The 19,699-nt window shown below is 38.3% G+C and overlaps 1 protein-coding gene across 4 annotated transcripts in view; it reads left to right on the forward strand.

Moving 5' to 3' along the window:
• The window catches only part of LOC139961679 (plexin-A4-like), a 93,271-nt gene that overhangs the window by 69,719 nt on the left and 3,853 nt on the right, over positions 1 to 19,699 (forward strand). For all 4 annotated transcript variants that reach the window (XM_071961069.1, XM_071961071.1, XM_071961068.1 and 1 more), the window contains exons 9-30: positions 747 to 839; positions 1,433 to 1,534; positions 2,035 to 2,125; positions 3,682 to 3,893; positions 5,202 to 5,344; positions 5,877 to 5,988; positions 7,546 to 7,700; positions 8,519 to 8,683; positions 9,214 to 9,307; positions 10,036 to 10,314; positions 11,346 to 11,492; positions 11,942 to 12,179; positions 12,985 to 13,127; positions 13,478 to 13,743; positions 13,967 to 14,180; positions 14,560 to 14,716; positions 15,104 to 15,207; positions 16,210 to 16,297; positions 17,066 to 17,247; positions 17,852 to 18,021; positions 18,583 to 18,795; positions 19,515 to 19,668. In XM_071961069.1, the coding sequence (XP_071817170.1) occupies positions 747 to 839; positions 1,433 to 1,534; positions 2,035 to 2,125; positions 3,682 to 3,893; positions 5,202 to 5,344; positions 5,877 to 5,988; positions 7,546 to 7,700; positions 8,519 to 8,683; positions 9,214 to 9,307; positions 10,036 to 10,314; positions 11,346 to 11,492; positions 11,942 to 12,179; positions 12,985 to 13,127; positions 13,478 to 13,743; positions 13,967 to 14,180; positions 14,560 to 14,716; positions 15,104 to 15,207; positions 16,210 to 16,297; positions 17,066 to 17,247; positions 17,852 to 18,021; positions 18,583 to 18,795; positions 19,515 to 19,668 (3,522 nt within the window). The remainder of the gene's footprint in view (positions 1 to 746; positions 840 to 1,432; positions 1,535 to 2,034; positions 2,126 to 3,681; positions 3,894 to 5,201; positions 5,345 to 5,876; positions 5,989 to 7,545; positions 7,701 to 8,518; positions 8,684 to 9,213; positions 9,308 to 10,035; positions 10,315 to 11,345; positions 11,493 to 11,941; positions 12,180 to 12,984; positions 13,128 to 13,477; positions 13,744 to 13,966; positions 14,181 to 14,559; positions 14,717 to 15,103; positions 15,208 to 16,209; positions 16,298 to 17,065; positions 17,248 to 17,851; positions 18,022 to 18,582; positions 18,796 to 19,514; positions 19,669 to 19,699) is intronic.

The following is a 19,699-nucleotide window of genomic DNA, read 5'->3' on the forward strand; positions in this document are numbered from 1 at the left end:
TTATGCTGTATAATTATTTAATTATTATTGGTTCCCTGAATTTTCTCACTTAATAGGAACAATTTACAAAATCCCATGCAACTAAGGTGTGTCGTATTTCTATCCTGGCCATATTCAGCCGATTCCCATCACCCCCCCACACCCCACCCCCTGCCAACATTCTTTCTAGTATGAATAGGGAAGACTTAAAGCCACCTGGATACGTTATGAATAAACATGGTGAAATATTGACTATTATAAGAAAAAACAATTCTCCAAAAAAATATCCATAGGAGGGGGATGATTTGAACTGAATGGTTAAACTAGAGAGATGCAAAGAGCTCAAATTTAGCTCATTTTGATTCCTTTCTTGCAAGTTTCTAGATAGCTTAAATTGTTTTAATCTCACAGAAATGATTTTCTATGTTTTCAACGACAACAAAGAGAAGAAGCGATGATGTACAAGGTTGTGATTCTGATGATTGTAAAGAATAAACGAAAGGAAAAAGAATTGTACTCGAGTTAGGAACGAAACATCTGAAAATGCTAAAATTATTTACAAGTTATAGGAAATGGTGACCGGATAAAGAAAGATGGTCGACGCTATTGTCTGTTCGGTTTGCCAATTGCTATTATGAACTGTGTCAAGAAACATTAGTATTAAAGTCAATTGTCCCGTTGAGATAATGGCTCTCTGCAGTGGGATGTTGTTAGACCTCGTAGGACGCCATTAACACATCTCACGTCTCCATTGGTTTCTTTGACAGGACTGTCCACTGATTCATAGCACAGACGAAATTCTAATTCCTGCTGGACAGACTCGAGAGTTACAGATCAATGGAATTAATTTTCCTGCCGATGTAAGTAGTCATCATTGTACCAGAGGTACATCTTAAATGGCTTGTACATTCAGACCACTTTATTTTTTTTCTTTTCCTTTCCTTGTTTACTTCACTTTCAGTGAGTCATATTTAGTGAGCAGAAAGTCTCTCACAGAGACACTATAAATTGTCACATTTAACGTCAGTTTCTGTGAACAATTATTCTTAATTAAAATCAACCCCCAAATTTTTTTATTGGTAATCGTAATATTTTTAACGGCAAGAGTTTGAGGCAAAATTCTAAATTTTTTAAAAGCAACCATTTGTTACTTGATCTGCCTGCAACAAAATCACTTAAAAGATATATCACAGTTGTACTTAAGTCCTATCTAGGCATATATGACCAGCTAAGTAAACCCATAACTCACATTTATATCTGACATTTATGATATTTAGTAATTCACTGTAGGCTACAAATCACAGACATATATGTACAATCGAATGAATACAACATAGGCAAATATTCCACCGTATAATGCTTGGATTCCCAACGATTTCCACTTTGTTTTTCCATTCATTAATGACTCTTGGTTTCAATAATTTTATTCTCCTTTTTGTTTGTCTCTCACCAGCCGTTTAGTTTCAGTTGTCAGATTCAGTTTGGTGGTCTTGACCCACTGTCAGTACCGGCTAGTAGGTTAGAAGATGGTCTTATCGAATGTGAAGCTAACTTGGTAAGTGTAAACACACCAGGAAGTCTTGTCTCTTATGCTGTTTCCTTGCAGCAGTATTTCAAATGCCGAGGAGACAAACCAAGTTTTGTTCTAATGTCATTCCGTCTTAAATAGACACGTTTATATAGAATTCCCTAGGCTCATTTATCATGCATAATAATTGTATTATTCTTTACAAGAAAACAAGCAATATTGGACATCTTTTGGATATGATTAATTTCATTGTTTCACTGTTCTTTAGACATCTTGCATTGATGCTTAACAATCAACCTGCTATATTTGTGTCACAAAAATGACCATAATTATTCATCTAGGCATGTATGCTTAAGTGACATTGAATAGTTATTTTTGAACTTTGATTTCACATTACATCCCATTCCCACCTCCCCCCTCCCTCCCCCTACCTGTGATACCAGAATCATGCATCCTATGATACAAATGAAGAGAAAGGCATCGTCCATCCATTCCTTTTCTTTTTCATCTGTTTTTTTCTTCTACAGTTCAACTATTCTTCACCAGATGAATCTGTCAGTGGCTCCTTGAAGGTCTTCTGGGGGACCTTCCCTCTAGACATGGAGAATGACATTACAGGTAATTTCCTGATCGTTTGATACCACCGTGAATGATCCCTGATCCTTTGATCCCTGAATAATGCCTGGTAATGAAAATAATTCTAAACCTTTGAGGTTAAAGCTCTTGAAATACCTTTTGTTTTGTAACTAAATGCAAAAGTTAGCTTTAATAGTAAACCAGAGTTAAGTATTAATCTAGGTGATATTAATAGATATCAAATCTCTTATGGTGACTTTTTCACTACTGTTACTTTAAATTTAACCATGTTTTTCTGACTGGAGGAGGTTGGTTTCCGACATTTGTCAGCCTCTGATGTTTGAGATTTCATATTTTTTGATATTGTTATTTTAAAGCCAATATTTTTGTTGGCAATCTTCCCATCTTTTGTGATAATGGTCAGGAAAAAATTACTGCACAATTATTCTTCCTTGGTTTTGTATTGCCAATCTTCCAAATACATCCTTATGTCATCAGTAGAAATTTGATGAGCTAAGAGGAGGAGGGGCTTCCTTTGTTTTTTGAAGGTATTTTCTCACTCGTTGTAATCATGCCTTTGTATGTAAAGAAGATGTGTTGCTTGTCTTGACATCAAGTTCTGCTAACAAGATCAGAAGATGTTGTCTTTTGAGCTTGTTATACTAACATGTTCACATGCAATCAGGTCAATTGTGTTTGTTTAATGATGTTGTGGTGTTCAGTACCCTGAAAACTAAGTAAGGGAAATTTTGGCAGCCTTAAATTAAAAACAATAAATGTCACCAATAACAGCCAAGGAGGTGAATGTGATTGATGGTCTTTGATTGTTCTCCAGACAACTTGGCATTTAATAAGCAGAACAAACTGGACAAGATTAAACTGCTTTGTTCCGGCTTCTATGAAACATTTAGTACATGTACATGATCTATTGTTTAAAGTAGTTGATTTTGCAATTTCTGCCAACTTTACCAAAAACTAACAAGGTCTTTTAATACTCATAAGTCTAAAATTTACCAAAGTAAGACATTCACATAGATTTTCTCACCAAAGGAAATTTAGGAACGATTAATTCAAGTTTTCTTTTGATCCTAAAGATTTGTGGCTGGTATACTTCTTTAAGATGGTACTGATCATGCACAGAGTGCAAATCAGAACATTTAAAAATGTGGGATTTTCCTTCTGTTATTTGCGATTAAACTTGAGGGTCAAGATAGTGACCTATATATTTCATGGGATTTCAGTTTCGAGATAAAATATGAATGATTTATCAAAATGAGTGAGAACGTGACTTTGGCCAACTTTTATTTGCTGATCTTAAACCAAACGTTTATTGATTAGTCTGAATATTGTCTCTAAATAATGGGTGGGTATGATGAATGTTGAACTTAACAATGAATAGCACATTTACCGGATGTGATGTTGGACACAGTACTCTAGTCTTCATGTGAACCTTCTGCATCCCAACCTGATGCAGGACACTTCTATCCCACCAAATAAATCTTAAAATCTGGGTTTCTGTGATCTCTGGTTTACATTGATTTAGTTATGTACTAGATTACATGTCATTGTTACTGGTATATACTCTTCCTTCATTTCAGTAACCATTTACAAGTGTAACAGAAAAGCTGTTACTATGCTAGACGATGAGACCAAACCAACTTGCGGGGTGTGTCTCAGCATCAACGAAAGATTCAACTGCAGTTGGTGTCCTCAACTCAATGACTGCTTATCACCGGTGGACGCCAACACCTGTCCAACAAACGAATTACTCAACAAAGGGATGGCGTGTCAGAATCCAACGATAGTTAGCGTAAGTTCATGGCACTTAACCGTTTGGCGTTACTGCATTTTAGGAAGCGGTCCTCCGTATATTTCACTACCTTTTGTGAGAGTACAAAAGTAAGACTCTTTACTGAGTAAGAGACTTCTGAAATGAGGAATAAACTTATCAAAACAAGAGAGAACAAAAGTACTCTCAGTGCGTGGTGTATCTGGTTAATATCTTGGAAGTATGCCAATGTTAACACCTAGATGCCATCAAACCCTCGCCTATCTCTCAACTATAAATTCTGTATGAAAACAACTTGTCACGCATGGTGCTTTAGCAAATGTAAAGGAATCAAAATAACTTTAATGTTTCATAACAATAGAGCAATGCTACATCCATTGTGCTAATATTGAAAGAGATGATGATTCGTGGTTGTCAAGGACACTCCATGGCTAACAATAGCTAGGGTAAAAACTCATTCAGGTGGAAGCGACTTGTTCCAGTCAACAAGAAAAGGGAAAAATTAAGTGCTTGAGGACATAAGTCTCGCACTTGTCGTTGCCAAGGAAGTGGCTGGTTTTAGCATGGACGGTTTAAGCATGGACGGTATAGGCTCCTCATTTACAAATATTCCTAACAAACTAAATTAAGTCCTGTTAAGTTCTTAGTCAAATACTGCCCTCTGTTGATGAATGAAAAAACAGCTTGTCTGTTGGTAATGAAACACATACAGCAGTGATTTGCCAAATCCCAAAAATGGCTTACAGGGAGAGTTGATAAATAACAGTGAAGCACAAACAGTGAAACCAACCCACTATTTCTTAAAAGAAGACGAAAAAAATTGTACTTAGCAATTAGAACTTGTGAGAAACAGCAGAAACGGGGGAACAATTTTAAAAAAAGGAGATTATTCCACTTGTGCTGTCGATTGGGAATAGCAGTCCCTTGTATTCTCTTCTAGAACGAAAGTAACAAAACCACTGTGTTTTGTTCCTTTCCTGTGTAACATAGATTTACCTTTAATCGACTATCAGATTGAGGATCTTTCAGGCGACATAAATCCACCCGATATTGTGAAATGTATTTCCTGATCGATTTTCAGTCTGCAGGTCAATGGTGTGTGTGTGATATTTCATTACTTTACCAGATCAATTTTTGCGTTGCATATGACCTGCTGAATACACAAAAAAAGATCATTCAACATTAAAGGCAAGCGTTTGTGGTCATTCAGACGAAGGGAAGGGTAGGAGTGCATTATGGGATTGATCACTAGCAATGACTAATTTCATATTCATTACATATGATAATTGGATATTTGATGTTGGATTTTCCTGTCTTTTTTTTATGTAGATTTTCCCCACTTCAGGGCATGTAGCTGGTGGAACTAAATTAAGCATCTTTGGATTCAACCTTGGATTAGGCCCCACTGATATCAAATCCATCGCAGTTGCTGGAATTGAGTGCACTGCAATGGTGTTTGTGTCTTCACAAGAGTAAGTTTTCATTCACACAAATTTATTGTTAAAATGCGAATAAAAATTATTTATAGACTGTGTGTGTGTAAAATAATAGTCTGCACAAGATCATCTGCAGAACCTTTTCACGCTCTTTTTCTCTCTCTCTTTCTCCCTCTCTGTTAGTACAAAGAAAGTACAAACAGGGCAGGTTTACATTAAGCAAGATATGATACAGGCCGAAATTAATGTACAAAGATGGATCATAATTTGAAAGATGAATTGACTTTAATCAATCTAATTTCTTTGCTCATGTGATTGTAACTTCATAGTCAAAGTTGCTTCATCTTTTAACCAAACCAGAAATAACAGAAGAAAGACATTCGCTGAATTTTACAAATACCATCAAAAGGTCAAAGTTTTAAAATTGAAAGTGTTTTTAGTCGCTGAAGTTGCAGAATGAGGATTTCGTCCAGCCGAAAATTATCCTTCCAATATAATTGTAGTATTTCCGTGTAATCCTGACACGATTTAATTTCGATTCATATTTTTCAAATTTTGCCTGTTACAGGTTACGCTGTACCACTGCCAGCAGCATGGCCCCTCGGTCAGGTAAAGTGACCGTTCAATTTAACAGCAACCAGGCACTCTTAGCCCAATCACAGCAGGAATTCTCTTTTGTGGTAAGTGGAAACATTGCTTGTGCTAATTTTAATCTTCTGGGTGCTCTTCTGTCGTAACTAACAGACTTTCCACAACTGCCCTTGACCATGGGTTTTGCAAATTCCTTCCCCTCTCACCCCTCCCTCTCCCCCACCCCTCTCCAGTTTAAAGTATCTGGTGTTGCTTGCAAGATGGTGTCTTAGAGAGGATATCTGAACAAAAAATTGTCATCTAATTGCCTTAACTGGAGACCTATTGTGTTGAAAAATGTTTCTCCAAACAGTGGGCCATAATGTATTTTGACTGCTTTAGTTTGGCTGGTATTAAATAGCTTTTGACAATTGTATAGTCTAGTTAATTGAATAAGGAAGAAAAATGATCTTTATTCAAAGTGCCTTAAGGTTATATCATTTTTATAAAACAAGTTATGAAGATATAAAGTTACTGGGAAAAGTATACTTTAACAAGAGCAAAGAATCTGATTTTTTTATACAGTGTTATAGAAATGTTGAGATGTTATAACTTTAAGCTTAAGAAATATAGCTCTTTGCAAGAGAGATTTCGTCTGTGGTGCACACATCCTTCTCTCCTACCCAGCCACCCCCAACCCCCCACACTCCTGTGCAATACATTAAGTTGCCTTTGTATTTAAATTAATTGTTTTCATATTTTTCCCTGATCCACAACACTCATATGTCCTGTACTTTGTGTTTTAGTTTGTTCTTTTCTTCGTTGTTTTTATTAGCCAGTTTGATTGACATTTCATATTTGTTTGTTTAGTGATGTGTAATGCAAGAGGAAATTAGTCCTCTAATAAACCCAGGTCATCGGGGTTATCTGTGATCACAAGCCGTTCCCCTTGTTGCTCAGTTCAGTTGTTCATAAACAATGGCCGGGCAGACTCTTTGGCTGTAAACCGAACTAAATTACTTCCTGCGAACGTGTGGACAATTTGGGACAGAATAAGTCAAACAAGTTTGTTTTGACTGGTTATCAATATGTCAGGCTTTTATCCAGGGGTTGAATCCTCTGTGTTAGAGTTTAGACTTTGTTCCAGCATTCTCCCAGGGAAGCATTCCTTGTGCAGTTTTAAGGTTTAAATTTGTTTTTGTCACTTATGAGGACCTGCCAATATATTTTCTTAACTTCTGCATCTGTGTAATTTGGTTTAAAATCACTTTTCTCAGATACCTCGAGCATAGCAAGCCTTTCGGCATTCTTTATTTGTGGGATTTTATCACTTTCCTACCTCACTGCCCTTGATTTACCACCTTCCCTTTAAAGTTCATCAATAATCATGATTAATAATCATGTACTCAGTATGATTCTTAAACCATAATGTCCACACTGGTTTATCACTGCAATGAATTGTGTTTGAAGGATAAAGGCTACATAATGAATATTTTGTATATAAGCAGATTTAATAGTAATTGTAAAATTAGTTATCAATCAAGCACATCTATTTTCTTATAACTTTTTTGCACGTTTTGGTGCGTAATTTACCCTCAAATTTTGTGTTCAGTGATGAATGATATTTTAAAAATGATTGACTATTAGCAAATCCCTTTTCGTTACAGACACCCGTTATTTTATATTCATTTCCTGTGAGAGGGCCTATGTCAGGAGGTACCAGGCTTGTTCTGAGAGGAACTAATTTAGATGCTGGATTGAAACAAACAGTGGCAATCAGCTCCAACCGTTGTGAGCCTGGATATTCTTGTGAAATAATTGAGTATGTCATTTGTCTTCTGATTTTGAGGGTCCCATTCGATTCCCTCTCTCCTTCGTGTAGCTTTCCTCTCCCCTCCCCCCTCCTCCCTGCTCCCCCTCCAATTTATAGGGTAACTTGAACATAGAATGCTGAAGGACTTTATATGTGTTTCCCGGGGTTCTTTTATATTCCTTTCACATTACATTTACCAAGTGTGTTAACTGTTTGTCACTCACTTTATGTAAGGATGGCACATAAGTGCTGTCACTTCAAACTGTATGTTACCTACTAAATTTAGGGACAGCACATTAGTGCTGTCACAATTTAAACATTATGTTACTCACTGTCTGAAGGGACACAACACATTAGTTCTGTCACACTTTAATCGGTATGTTACTCAATGAATTTAGGGACAGCACATTTGTACTGTCTCATTTTAAACTGTATGTTACTCACTGTATGTAGAAAGCATGTTATTACTTTGAAACTGTTTGTTACTCACTGTATGGAAGGACAGCAAATTAGTGCGGTCAAACTGTGTTTGTTACTCACTGTATGTAGACAGCACATTATTACTGTCAAACTGTTTGTTACTCACTGTCTGTAAGGACAGCACATTAGTGCTGTCAAACTGTGTTTGTTACTCACTGTATGTAGACAGCACATTATTACTGTCAAACTGTTTGTTACTCACTGTCCGTAAGGACAGCACATTAGTGCTGTCACCTTGTCAAACTGTTTGTTAATCACTGTGTGTACGGACATCACATTTCTGCAAGAAAATTGTAAGCATAATCTGTAAGCCTATTTTGACCCTCCTCATACTGGTTTATTTACAGGAGCAATGCAGACGAAATCACTTGCAAGACATCGGAGGGTAATGTTACTACCACTGGTCACATTTCTGTGTACTTTGACCTTGGTTGTGAAGAAGGCGGGGATGGCTTTACGTACCTGTATGATCCTGTAGTAGATAGCTTTGAGAAACTAAGCTCTATTGCCAGGTAAGAAAGAGTTTTGATTCTGTTGGCATGGTTACCTTTTCTTTCCTCCTTTTTTGCTCTAAATTTTCATTCATGATAGTTTGTATATTCATCAGAAATTTTTCTTTTACAATGGGCCTTTTTCATTTTTTTTTCTGTTTCTTAACAAAAATATTTTGAACTTGTTTTTCTGTACTATGATATTGCTATCACCATGTTACTGGTTTTCAGAGTAGTTTTGAATCAGGTCAGTTGATGTCTTTAATAACAATTTGAGAACAAAGGGATTAATTCCTCACGAAACATATCGGAAAATTATATAATGAATTTTCATAATTTTGCATCATGTTGAAACCAATTTTTCCAAAAGGCTGTTAGAAACAATATTTCTATTTGTTTTCCTTGAAACTTGACCAACACAGTGTTTAATCACTTTATTTGTCCCGTCTAATTGATACATCATTTTTTGGCAACATGCTTGAAGATGTCAATATTTTAAAGACATCAGACATTCCCATATTTCATCAACCTTTCACATTTATCTTACATAGTGGTGGCTTGGATCTCACCATATCTGGAGATTATTTCGATATTATCCAAGAAGCACGGCTGGAATTTAGAATCGGTCGAGACACATTCACAGGGGTAAGTTTTATTCCATTTTTTTTTCAGGGGGTTGGAATTTACAGAACAGAAATACAGAGCAAAAGACATATTTTTAGACTTGGATAAGGTGAACCCAGGTTACAGGAGAATCAAATTGCCCTTTACCTTTAGTTTAAAATTGTAGTTGGAAAAGTATGGTCGCTGTCGCTTTGGTATCAAAATTGTAGAAATAAATATAGTCTGGAAATATATATCACCATATCTCCAAATAAGTATGTCAATAATAGGGAAGAATTTCGAAAAAGAATCTTGAAAATATGTCATTCGACTTTGTTTTGAAATAACAACCATCACTGCCACACTTCCATTACCCCTCCCCTGCCCCCTCTCCCTTTTCCATTTTCATCCTTTCACTTAAAAGAGTAGGAAGTTATTTTTTTAATTGTAAAACTGTTTTTCAATCAATCAGTCAAGTTTATTTGCTACATTCCATTTTTTACATTTTGAACAATATAGGATAAATATAGATGGTATCAAATACAGTAAACAGTAAATATAGAGTATTTAAATAATATATATGTGAGATGGAAGTAGAGGAACCAGAAATAAGTTGATACCCTTTCTGGTCTGGTCCCTTTGTAACATAAAAAGTGCAATGTACAACACCCACCCCACCACCCCCCCTCCCACCCTCCCCCAAAATCTATGTTTTAATTGGTATACTAACTATAGTTAAAGATCCATTTTGTTCTGCATTGATTTGTCAGGAGTGTTCTAACAGTTCAAGTAGTGCTACAGAGCTCATTTGCACGTCTCCCAACATCACAGCGGCCAGTGCGGAGTTTCCTCTGTCGCTACCAGTAGCCAACGTCAGTCTTTACCTGGACGGTGTGACAGATTACATCTCGCTAGGACCAACCTTTCTGGGCTCTCGCAGCATGACTTTTGACTTTGTCGTAGATCCCAAGTACTATCCATTGCCGGGCGGTGAAGAAATTATACAAGTACCGTACGACAAACAGAGACTAACAGATATTGTCATTAAGGTAAGCTTTGTAAAGCTTTGGAAAGTTTTGTATGCTTTGTAAAGCTTTTGGACAGACTTTGTGGGTTGTGAAAGGTTTTTGTTAAAGTTTGGAAATAGTCATTTTTTGTGGGCAGCAGCTTAAAGTCAGACTTAATGGTTTGTTAAAGTATTTTATAGGCACAAAACAAAGCAAAACGCAGCAAAACGCCGGAAAAAAGCTTTGTGATGATCAGGACACCTTGTTCTCCTTTAAGACATTTGTGGATGCACGGTTATGTCAGAATTAGATTTGGAAAATGTCCCTCGTACTCAAAATTTACTCTGGAAGTGAGCTTGAAGTTATAGATTTGCCATTGTTGTAAAAATGACGTAATTTGATTTCCAAAGCAGCTGGGGTTGAAATTAAGGCATTTGAGGGATACGGCTCACTTTCTGTTGAAAGTGGCTCTAGGTTGACAGGCTATTCTGTGGAACAAAGTTCACTTGAGTGTACCATGCATGGCCGATTTAGTATCTTTCTAATCAATCATTTGGACTCCTGGAGTCGTACCCAGCTGACGTACAGCAGAGAGGTTACAAAATAGGATGTTCCTTTTTGTCAGCTTTTGCTATTTCCTTGTTCATCGCATCATGTCCTGGCTGATAGGAATGGAGCTCTTAACCGTCAAAACTCAGCTCTCAGCATATTTTCTCAGGAATGAAATGGAGATTGTTTTGCAGGCCATTCAGTCACTTTTCACCAATAACATTCAGCCTTGCTAAGCAGTAACCACACCTTATCGATATAGCTAAAGGTGCTGTTGGTTTTACTGCACGATTTCTTGCTTGTCATGAGGTGAAAATATCACATCTTTTCAGTGTAGCAATACAGAGCAGCATGGGGTTACCTAAGTTACTTGGTATACATGTATAACATCCTATGGTAGCAATAATTAACCTAACTCACATTATATTCTCACATGATTACCTTTACGTGGCAAGAAGCTGCTTGGATGGTCGTCAAAAAACAAAAACAAAAAAAACCCTCTTTTCTCTTTTCTTCACCAACAGGGTAAAAATCTCACCCTTGCATCCACTGCAGATGACGTAACAGTTTTGATCGGTAATAGAGTGTGCATGATATTTGATTTGAGAGAGGAGAGTGTCCATTGCAGGACTGATGGGGTGGAGATACAACCAAGGACCTATTCTGTCAAGGTAGGTTTTTAATCCTTGCTCTCAACGTGTCTTCCGTTCCATACTTTCGTAACATTTCAAAGCAAATCCATTAGCTCCATGTTTTCAATTAATGATTGCGTACCTAACAGTATACAGTTTGTAGCTTTGTAATGTTGATCATGGTAAATTTTTAGGTGAAAGTGGAGATCCCATCATGCTGTTGAGATTATCCCATCATGCTGTTGAGTTTATCCCATAATGCAGTGGAGGTTATCCCATCATGCTGTGGATATTATCCCATCATGATGTGGAGATTATCCCATCATGCTGTGGAGATTATCCCATCATGCTGTTGAGATTATCCCATCATGCTGTAGAGATTATCCCATCATGCTGTTGCGATTATCCCATCATGCTGTAGAGATTATCCCATCACGCTGTTGAGATTGCATTCATAACTGCAAGATTTGGTTGTGTTCTTGTTCCAGGTCCAGCATGGTAACCTAGAGTTCACAGTGGGTCAAGTGGTGTACCTTGACAAGGAGTTCCCCTGGCAGATCGTAGCTGCCATCATAGCTGCTGTCGTGGCACTGCTCGTCCTCATCGTGATTGTCATCATCCTCTACTGTTGCTGCCTCAACTTCAGCAACAGCGAGAAGAACTTCAAAGAGCTGGAGAACCAGATGATAGCTATGGAGACGGTGGTAGCACAGGAATGCAAGGAAGGTAAGAAGTGTTAAGGAGGGGTAAATTAGGGTGGGGGGATATTGTCAGAGGGACTGGCACAGGAGTGCAAGGAAGGTAAGAAGTGTTAAGGAGGGGTAAATTAGGGTGGGGGGGGGGATATTGTCAGAGGGACTGGCACAGGAGTGCAAGGAAGGTAAGAAGTGTTAAGGAGGGGTAAATTAGGGTGGGGGGGGATATTGTCAGAGGGACTGGCAGTTGGTCATTTAGGAGGGAAAGAAACTCAGTAAGGAGGAGAGTGGAATCTGGTTTCTTGGGTGGTATCTCAAAGGGTATTTCAAAGGGTGAGAAGGCTGAGCAGGTCAATTAGGAGGAGGGAGTCTGCTGTTATTCATTCAGGGGGATAAGGCAGACAAAATTGCATGAGTAATGAGATTTAAAGTTATTTAATCCTGTATGTCCACCTGATTGAAGGCGGATCTCCTAAGCCTTTCATACAATCTTTCTACAAGCATGGTTTTCATGGCTTGTCCAAGAAGTGAGTTGAACAGTGTATAGCCTTGGTATTTAAAGTGGGGGTTGCGAACCCTTCTTAGGGTCGCTACAGGTTTGTAGGTACATAATTAACTGATGTTTGTAGAAACAATCTGAATGCAAATAATATATTTAATGAGATTATTGTGTTTTCAATACTTTTGTTTTTTGCTTTCTTGTCATGTACCTAATATTGGTATTTAATGTAACTCAACTTTGTATTTTGTTTATGCAGCATCGTGACCAAAACCATTCTAGCTTGTAACAGCAATTTGTAAGAAAAAACCTTTATTGTTTGTTTTTTTGGCTTCAGCTTTTGCTGAACTGCAGACAGGAGTGTTATCAATCACCAATGATGTGGAGGGTACAGGTATACCAATGTGGGACTATAAGAGCTATGCAATGTGGGCACTATTCCCTAACCAGCCTAACCACCCAGTCCTGAGGGAGCTACCTGTGAGTATACACGTATTGTACAATAAAGACATTGTAGTTTAACAAGGAACTGCTAACATGTACTGTATGATGTCAAGCTATGAGTATATGAAATAATTGTCATCCAAGCAACAATGTTATCAGTCATCAGAATGGTCGTTTGGGTCACGTGTAGGAGTCTGAAATTTCATGATAAAAAAACTGTTTTGTGTTAACCCGTACAATAGGTTTACTCCATTGGACTGCAGAGTGGTTGTTTCACGTGATCATTCATTGGTAGTTTCATTTTCTTGTTATTCAAGTTGCCCTCCCCCCCACATTACGGTTTTACACCTGTACAAAACATTACATATCATCTCTGTTTCGATCAGGTCCCCCAAGCTCAGCGTGAAAGCGTGCGGAAGGGTCTGAACCGATTCGGTCTTCTCCTGGCAAACAAGTCATTCTTGGTGCAGTTCGTGGACGTGCTAGAGAAACAGAATACCATCGGCATCGAGGACTTCAGTAACATTGCGTCATTGTTGATGGTTTGCTTCCAGGGGAGGATGGATTATGCGACGGAGGTGATGAAGACGCTGCTCTCCATGGCTATAGAGGAACACGTCAGAGAGAATCAAGAGGCAGTTCTCATGAGAAGGTAGATACCCCCACATTTCAATTACGAATGCAGCCGTTGTAAAATGATCTGTGTTGTCTGTCCTGGCCCCCCCAAAAAATGCAATAGTTTCACTACAGAATATCCGTTCTGTGTAATGACGGAATAAAATGAGGTCACAAAAAGGACGATGGTTCAAATGCTGCTGGTTATTTGGTTTCAAAGCAGCTTACCTTTTTTTCTCTCTTTCAAATTCTTTTTAAAGGGGAGCTCATATCGTAGAGAAGATTGTGAGCCATTGGTTGGCATTTTTGATGTACCCTTACCTGGAAGAGGTAGCCGGCGATCCGTTGTTCAGCCTCTTCTACGCCATACACAGTCAGATATCGAGAGGGCCAGTAGACGAAGTGACGTCAGTCGCAAGATATGGACTGAACGAGGGCGCCATTATTAGACAGAAGGTCGAGCACCGGTTCATGGTGAGTAATGTTGACAGGTGTTTGTAGATTAGCAGATGATGGCTGATGTCATCCCCCCCTCCCTCCTACCCCTCCCCCTTTTCCAACTAAAAGAAAAAGTGCACAATTAAACTGTGTTCATATCAAATGTGAACAGTTTTTCATTTTTTGACAGAATCTTTTAAGTTTAGGGTTGTAATGAATTGTTTCTGAAAAAGATCTGCTCTTATGGAGTCAGTCCCAAGATCCCCTCAAGTTTCTGGGTTCCATGGCTTTTATATCTCTCCAGCTTTCAGTGAAAACCTTGATATCTTAATGTAGTATTCGTTGTTTTAGTCTGCTTGATGTCCATCCAACTCCCCACATAATTTTCTTGTTTCTTCTTTTCTAATTTCACCAGACCCTCTACGTAAAAGGCATCGACAACAACTTGGATGAGAAGGAGGTTGCAGTTCTGGACTGCGACACCATTTCTCAGGTGAAAGAGAAAATACTGGAAGAGATCTACAAGACATCACCGTACAGCACCAGACCTCATAAGGGAGAAGTGGATCTAGGTGGGTCACCAAATATACCCCTCTGTTCTTCTTAAGATGTTTTTATTTTTATCATCGAATACCATATATATATACAAAGTGCCTCCTTGCTCTCTCTGTGAGCTCTCTCCCTCACCCAAAATATTCTCAGCTTTTGAAGCACCAAAACCTTCTCTTTTTTCTTTCTTCTTTGATGGAATTAAGATGCCTCAAATAAAGCGGCTGAGAGAAAATGATAGATCGATATGCATAAAATGGAAGGCCATATTGCAATGGAAATTTTGGCCCATTCTGCTATAGACAGAAAGATGGTAATGCCCTCAGATGGGTAACTTTTATTCTGTTGAACAACTTACTTCAAACATTGCTATCAGTCAATATGTTTTGGTCTGTGATGCTCTCTCGCAGAATGGATTGACAGTCCGTCCGGTCGCCGAGTGCTTCTGATGGATTACGATGGTGCTAAGTTAGAGGATGGCTGGAGACGACTTAATACGCTAAAGACATACCAGGTATAAATACTACAACAACAGTATCAGTCAGATTTAATAGCTTCATTTAAGCAGACTATATATAGTATTATGTAGTTCACTTTGTCGGCGTCAGAGGGACTTTGGATCCTGCAGGATGTATCTTGTCCTGCGGATGGATCTTGTCCTACAGGATGGATCTTGTCCTACAGGATGGATCTCGTCCTGCAGGATGGATCTCGTCCTGCAGGATGGATCTCGTCCTGCAGGGTGGATCTCGTCCTGCAGGATGGATCTTGTCCTGCAGGGTGGATCTTGTCCTGCAGGATGGATCTTGTCCTGCAGGGTGGATCTTGTCCTGCAGGATGGATCTTGTCCTGCAGGGTGGATCTCGTCCTGCAGGATGGATCTTGTCCTGCAGGGTGGATCTCGTCCTGCAGGATGGATCTTGTCCTGCAGGGTGGATCTTGTCCTGCAGGATGGATCTTGTTCTGCAGGATGGATCTTGTCTTGCAGGATGTGTATGCAGCTGTAGGGTGGTCAGCAAAGTGATTTGAGACTCTCATTTCACCAGAACATCTACCTATAGAGTATGAAGGAATACCATCAGTGGTATACCTCCACCACAAGTTGAAAATGGCTTATTTTAAAAAGAGTTTAAAGTAAAATGGACTAGATGAATTTGTAGCTTGAAATTACTAGGATAGGATCCAGCTATTTGATATCAAGCGTCATTTATAACTCTGACCGACTAGTACATTGTGGTGCTGCCAGTACAACTAGTATGTACTTTACTTGGAATGGCTTACGAATTCAGCTGTCCCCTTGTACAGTGATTGCCTTTCAAAAGCCGGATCAGACATACTTTATAGGTGTAAACCTAACTAGGAGACAGTTTAAGTTGTTTAATGGGTTTTAATGAGCCTGTAGAGAGGGCTGTAAGGTGCCACATAGGGACTAAAAGTGCTTCTGTAACATACTCCTGGTATCTTTTTATCGTCAACATACTTTTAACAACTTTGTTTGTTTCTCTGTTTGCTGTAGATTCCAGACAAAGCTTCTGTGGCGATACTTCAAACTCAGAACGGCAATACTTCACTTTCATCATCTTCGTCTTCTCCATCTCGCTCGAGTAAGTTGAGGCGGCTTTGGTGGTGATATTTGACATCCCCCAGCCATCCCCCCTCCCCCCTCCTCCCTGTCTCTCCCACCCATGCAAAGACATGGGTGCGCATTTCTTGGCCACTTTATTGTTTAATGTTACATTAGAGAACCTCGGTCTGTGTTAACTTTGGTACGGTCAATAGTGAATATCAAAACCTTTGCTTAGGTTTTACAGCACTTTCATTGATTAAACCCAAACTGACATATGAAACTGTTTGGGGTAGCTGTAAATTTAAGTGATAATCTGTGTACCACCGTATAGCACCAGTCTGTATGATAAGTATTAGAGTGTGTCATAGGTTTGTACTTTCATTCTCATTCCAAAGTAGCAAAGTTATACATGATGTGAGTTTGGTTAAATCATAAAGGCACCTGGCAGGCCTGAGTATGATAAAATAGTCTACAATGGTTTATAGAGCGAATTTGGATCCTAAAAACTTAATTAACTTTTGATAAGCCCTAATTCTTTGAGGTATCCAGTTTTCAGTATTTCCTCATTACTTGGAAGAGCCACGTTATCCAAAATAACAATTTTCTTGGTCCATCAAATGGCTTGGTTGAACTTTCTTCATTAATATGAAACAGTTATTATGATTGGTTGATGTAGCATCTTTTAAACATGCTACCGTGGACTTATCAATTGTATATGAACCAACAAAAATAGGGAGGCATTTATTGGTTGCAATTTGACTTGATCTATTTCATAACATGAATTATGACCTCTCTTTCCAAACAGTCATCTATGCAAATATGAGTCTGACGTCCTCCATGACCCCAATCATTACTCATGAGAAGGAGCCCGGAGCCCAGGTTATGCACCTTGTGAAACAAACCAACACTGGAACTTCCAAGAAATTTGATACCAAAAATCAAAAAGTGATTGCTGAAATATATCTAACAAGGCTCCTCACAACCAAGGTAAGTTTCATGGGATAATGAATGACCGGGTGACAGGGGAAGATTGGGGTGGCTGAGGGGGGGGGGGTTATGTGGTAGTAGTTTAATTGATCCTCATCTCATTACCAGTCTCTTTTATTGCTCCGCATATCATATTCACACAATATCTAATATCAGAACTGAAGTTTCTTAGAGAAAAAAAAACAGTTAAAAAACTGCGGTATCTACTGCAAAAAGTCAAGCAGAAGAAGACCCTGTTTGGATGGAAACATTGGGCCCTCTAAATTGTATTTAGGAATTGGTTGAGGAAGTTTGGTTATAGGAAGTTTAACATTGGACGTACCCAGCTCAGCATTTAATCAGGGTAAATGGTATGGCTCGTGGATATCGTAGGCCGGGCACACTGAGATGACTGGGCAAAATATTAAATCCTTTTCATGACATGCCGATGGATGCAACACACAATCAAGTGTGGACAGGGTACCCTCTCCCCCCCCCTCCCCAGTAGTATTATGAATTTATTGTTATAAAGCTGTATCCTGTACTATGCATGAGGTCATAGATATTTGCATTTTAAGATTGTACTTGTTTTCACCTGCTTTATTTGTTTGTCTCCATTTTGTAGGGGATCATTCATCCTTTTGTTGAGGACATGTTAACCACCATTCTCAGCATCGAGGAAGATGGCTCCAATCTGCCTCTTCCGATTAAATACCTCTTTGATTTCTTGGATGAGCAAGCAACAAAGAATAACATCAAAGATCCCGATATAGTTCATCAATGGAAGACGAACTGGTGAGTTATCTAAGCTCAACTCGTAAAAGACTACAACTGACTCCTTGAAGCTAATACAATTTTTCATGGGATTTGTTTTTAAAGATAGATAGATAGACAGACAGACAGACAGACAGACAGACAGACAGATAGATAAGGTTTGCAAGTACTTATATTTAGTAGAGGAAAACTCTCACAAGAAAATTCAGTATAAAAGCATTCACTGTTGCCTGTTATAATCTCGTTTCAATACAGAGTTTGATAATATTATCTATCGTGTTCCTGGCTTTTTCACACCATCATCTCTAAGGTCATTTCAAAGAAATGTTCACAGTGTAGTAAACAACGAAGAGCTATCTTTTTGAATCGTTCACATTAACAATAGAGAACCTACTATCTTTAAATTAAAAGAAAAAGGTAACAAAAGTTTCATTTTATTTAAAAGAAAGTTGATAGTTGTACAGTGGATGACTACAAAATACAGAATATCTATACAGAATATTTTTTCTTGATGTGTTTTGTCAATGCGTTAAAGTGGTCAATACTCTACTTTGATTAATTTTTATTTTGTTATTTTTGTAGTTTACAACTCAGGTTTTGGGTCAACTTGATTAAGAACCCAAACTTTGTCTTCGATATCAACAAGACGCCCGCAGTGGACAACTGCCTGTCTGTGATTGGTCAATTTCTCATGGATTCCTGCTCAATCTCCAAGCAGACCCTTACCAAAGATTCGCCCTCAAGTAGACTTCTCTATGCCAATGAAATTGAAAAATCAAGGGACATGGTCATAAAGTAAGTACACTTCAAAAGAAATTGTATTTTCTTGTTACATCAATTGATAGTACTACCTTTTATAGGCTTTATCCTTCAAAAGTTTACAATCTGAGGTAGCCGGTTGTGCAATATTTCTCTCATTAATGCTTCACGTAAACTGATCAATCACTCCTGCATTCTGTTTGCTCTGTGGCAGATCAGGTTTTTTAGTTTCTCGGACGTGGGAGGTCATTAATAGATCCTTAAGCTTATCCTTAGCCTCTTATCCTGAGCCTCTTATCAATTCTTAATCGTTTGAACGTCTGATTTGAAAGAAATTTTGAACAACTCTTGAAATCTGAATAATGTGAATAATTATTGGTCTTGTAAACCTCATATGTAATTAAGAATCCATATTTTCAACATCCGGTAGGCTCACTGCTAGTGGAGAATAGTGGAGAGGTCTTATGGAATCACTTTTTGTCATTTCTTGCCAAGTCTTGAGCTATGAAAAAGTATTTTTGTGACTGTTAAATTTTACTGCTAATATTTAGATGATGCTCTATTGAGTTTGTCTTCTCCCATATAATATGTCATATGTAAATATTTAAAGCCACATGTACCCCCCCCTCCCCAACCCACCCACCAACACCAGAAGGTCTTTGGTTCATTACGACTCTTTGATGGTTATGGCAGTTTGAAGGGATTCCTTTGCAGATTATTCTGTATATTTTTCTTCTCTTTACTCGAATCTTCAGTTACTACAAGGGAATCCATAACATGCCTCCAATCAGCGACCAGGATATGAATACAATGTTACAAGACTTCTCGAGCCAACACCAGTCTGAGTTTTATCAAATGACAGCTCTCAACGAACTCTACTTCTGCTATGCCTGTAAATGCAAAGACGAGGTGAGTATCACTTACGACATTAGTCATTTTT

The sequence above is a fragment of the Apostichopus japonicus genome, chromosome 20 (genome assembly GCF_037975245.1).
Source record: "Apostichopus japonicus isolate 1M-3 chromosome 20, ASM3797524v1, whole genome shotgun sequence".
Classification (NCBI taxonomy): Eukaryota; Metazoa; Echinodermata; class Holothuroidea; order Aspidochirotida; family Stichopodidae; genus Apostichopus; species Apostichopus japonicus.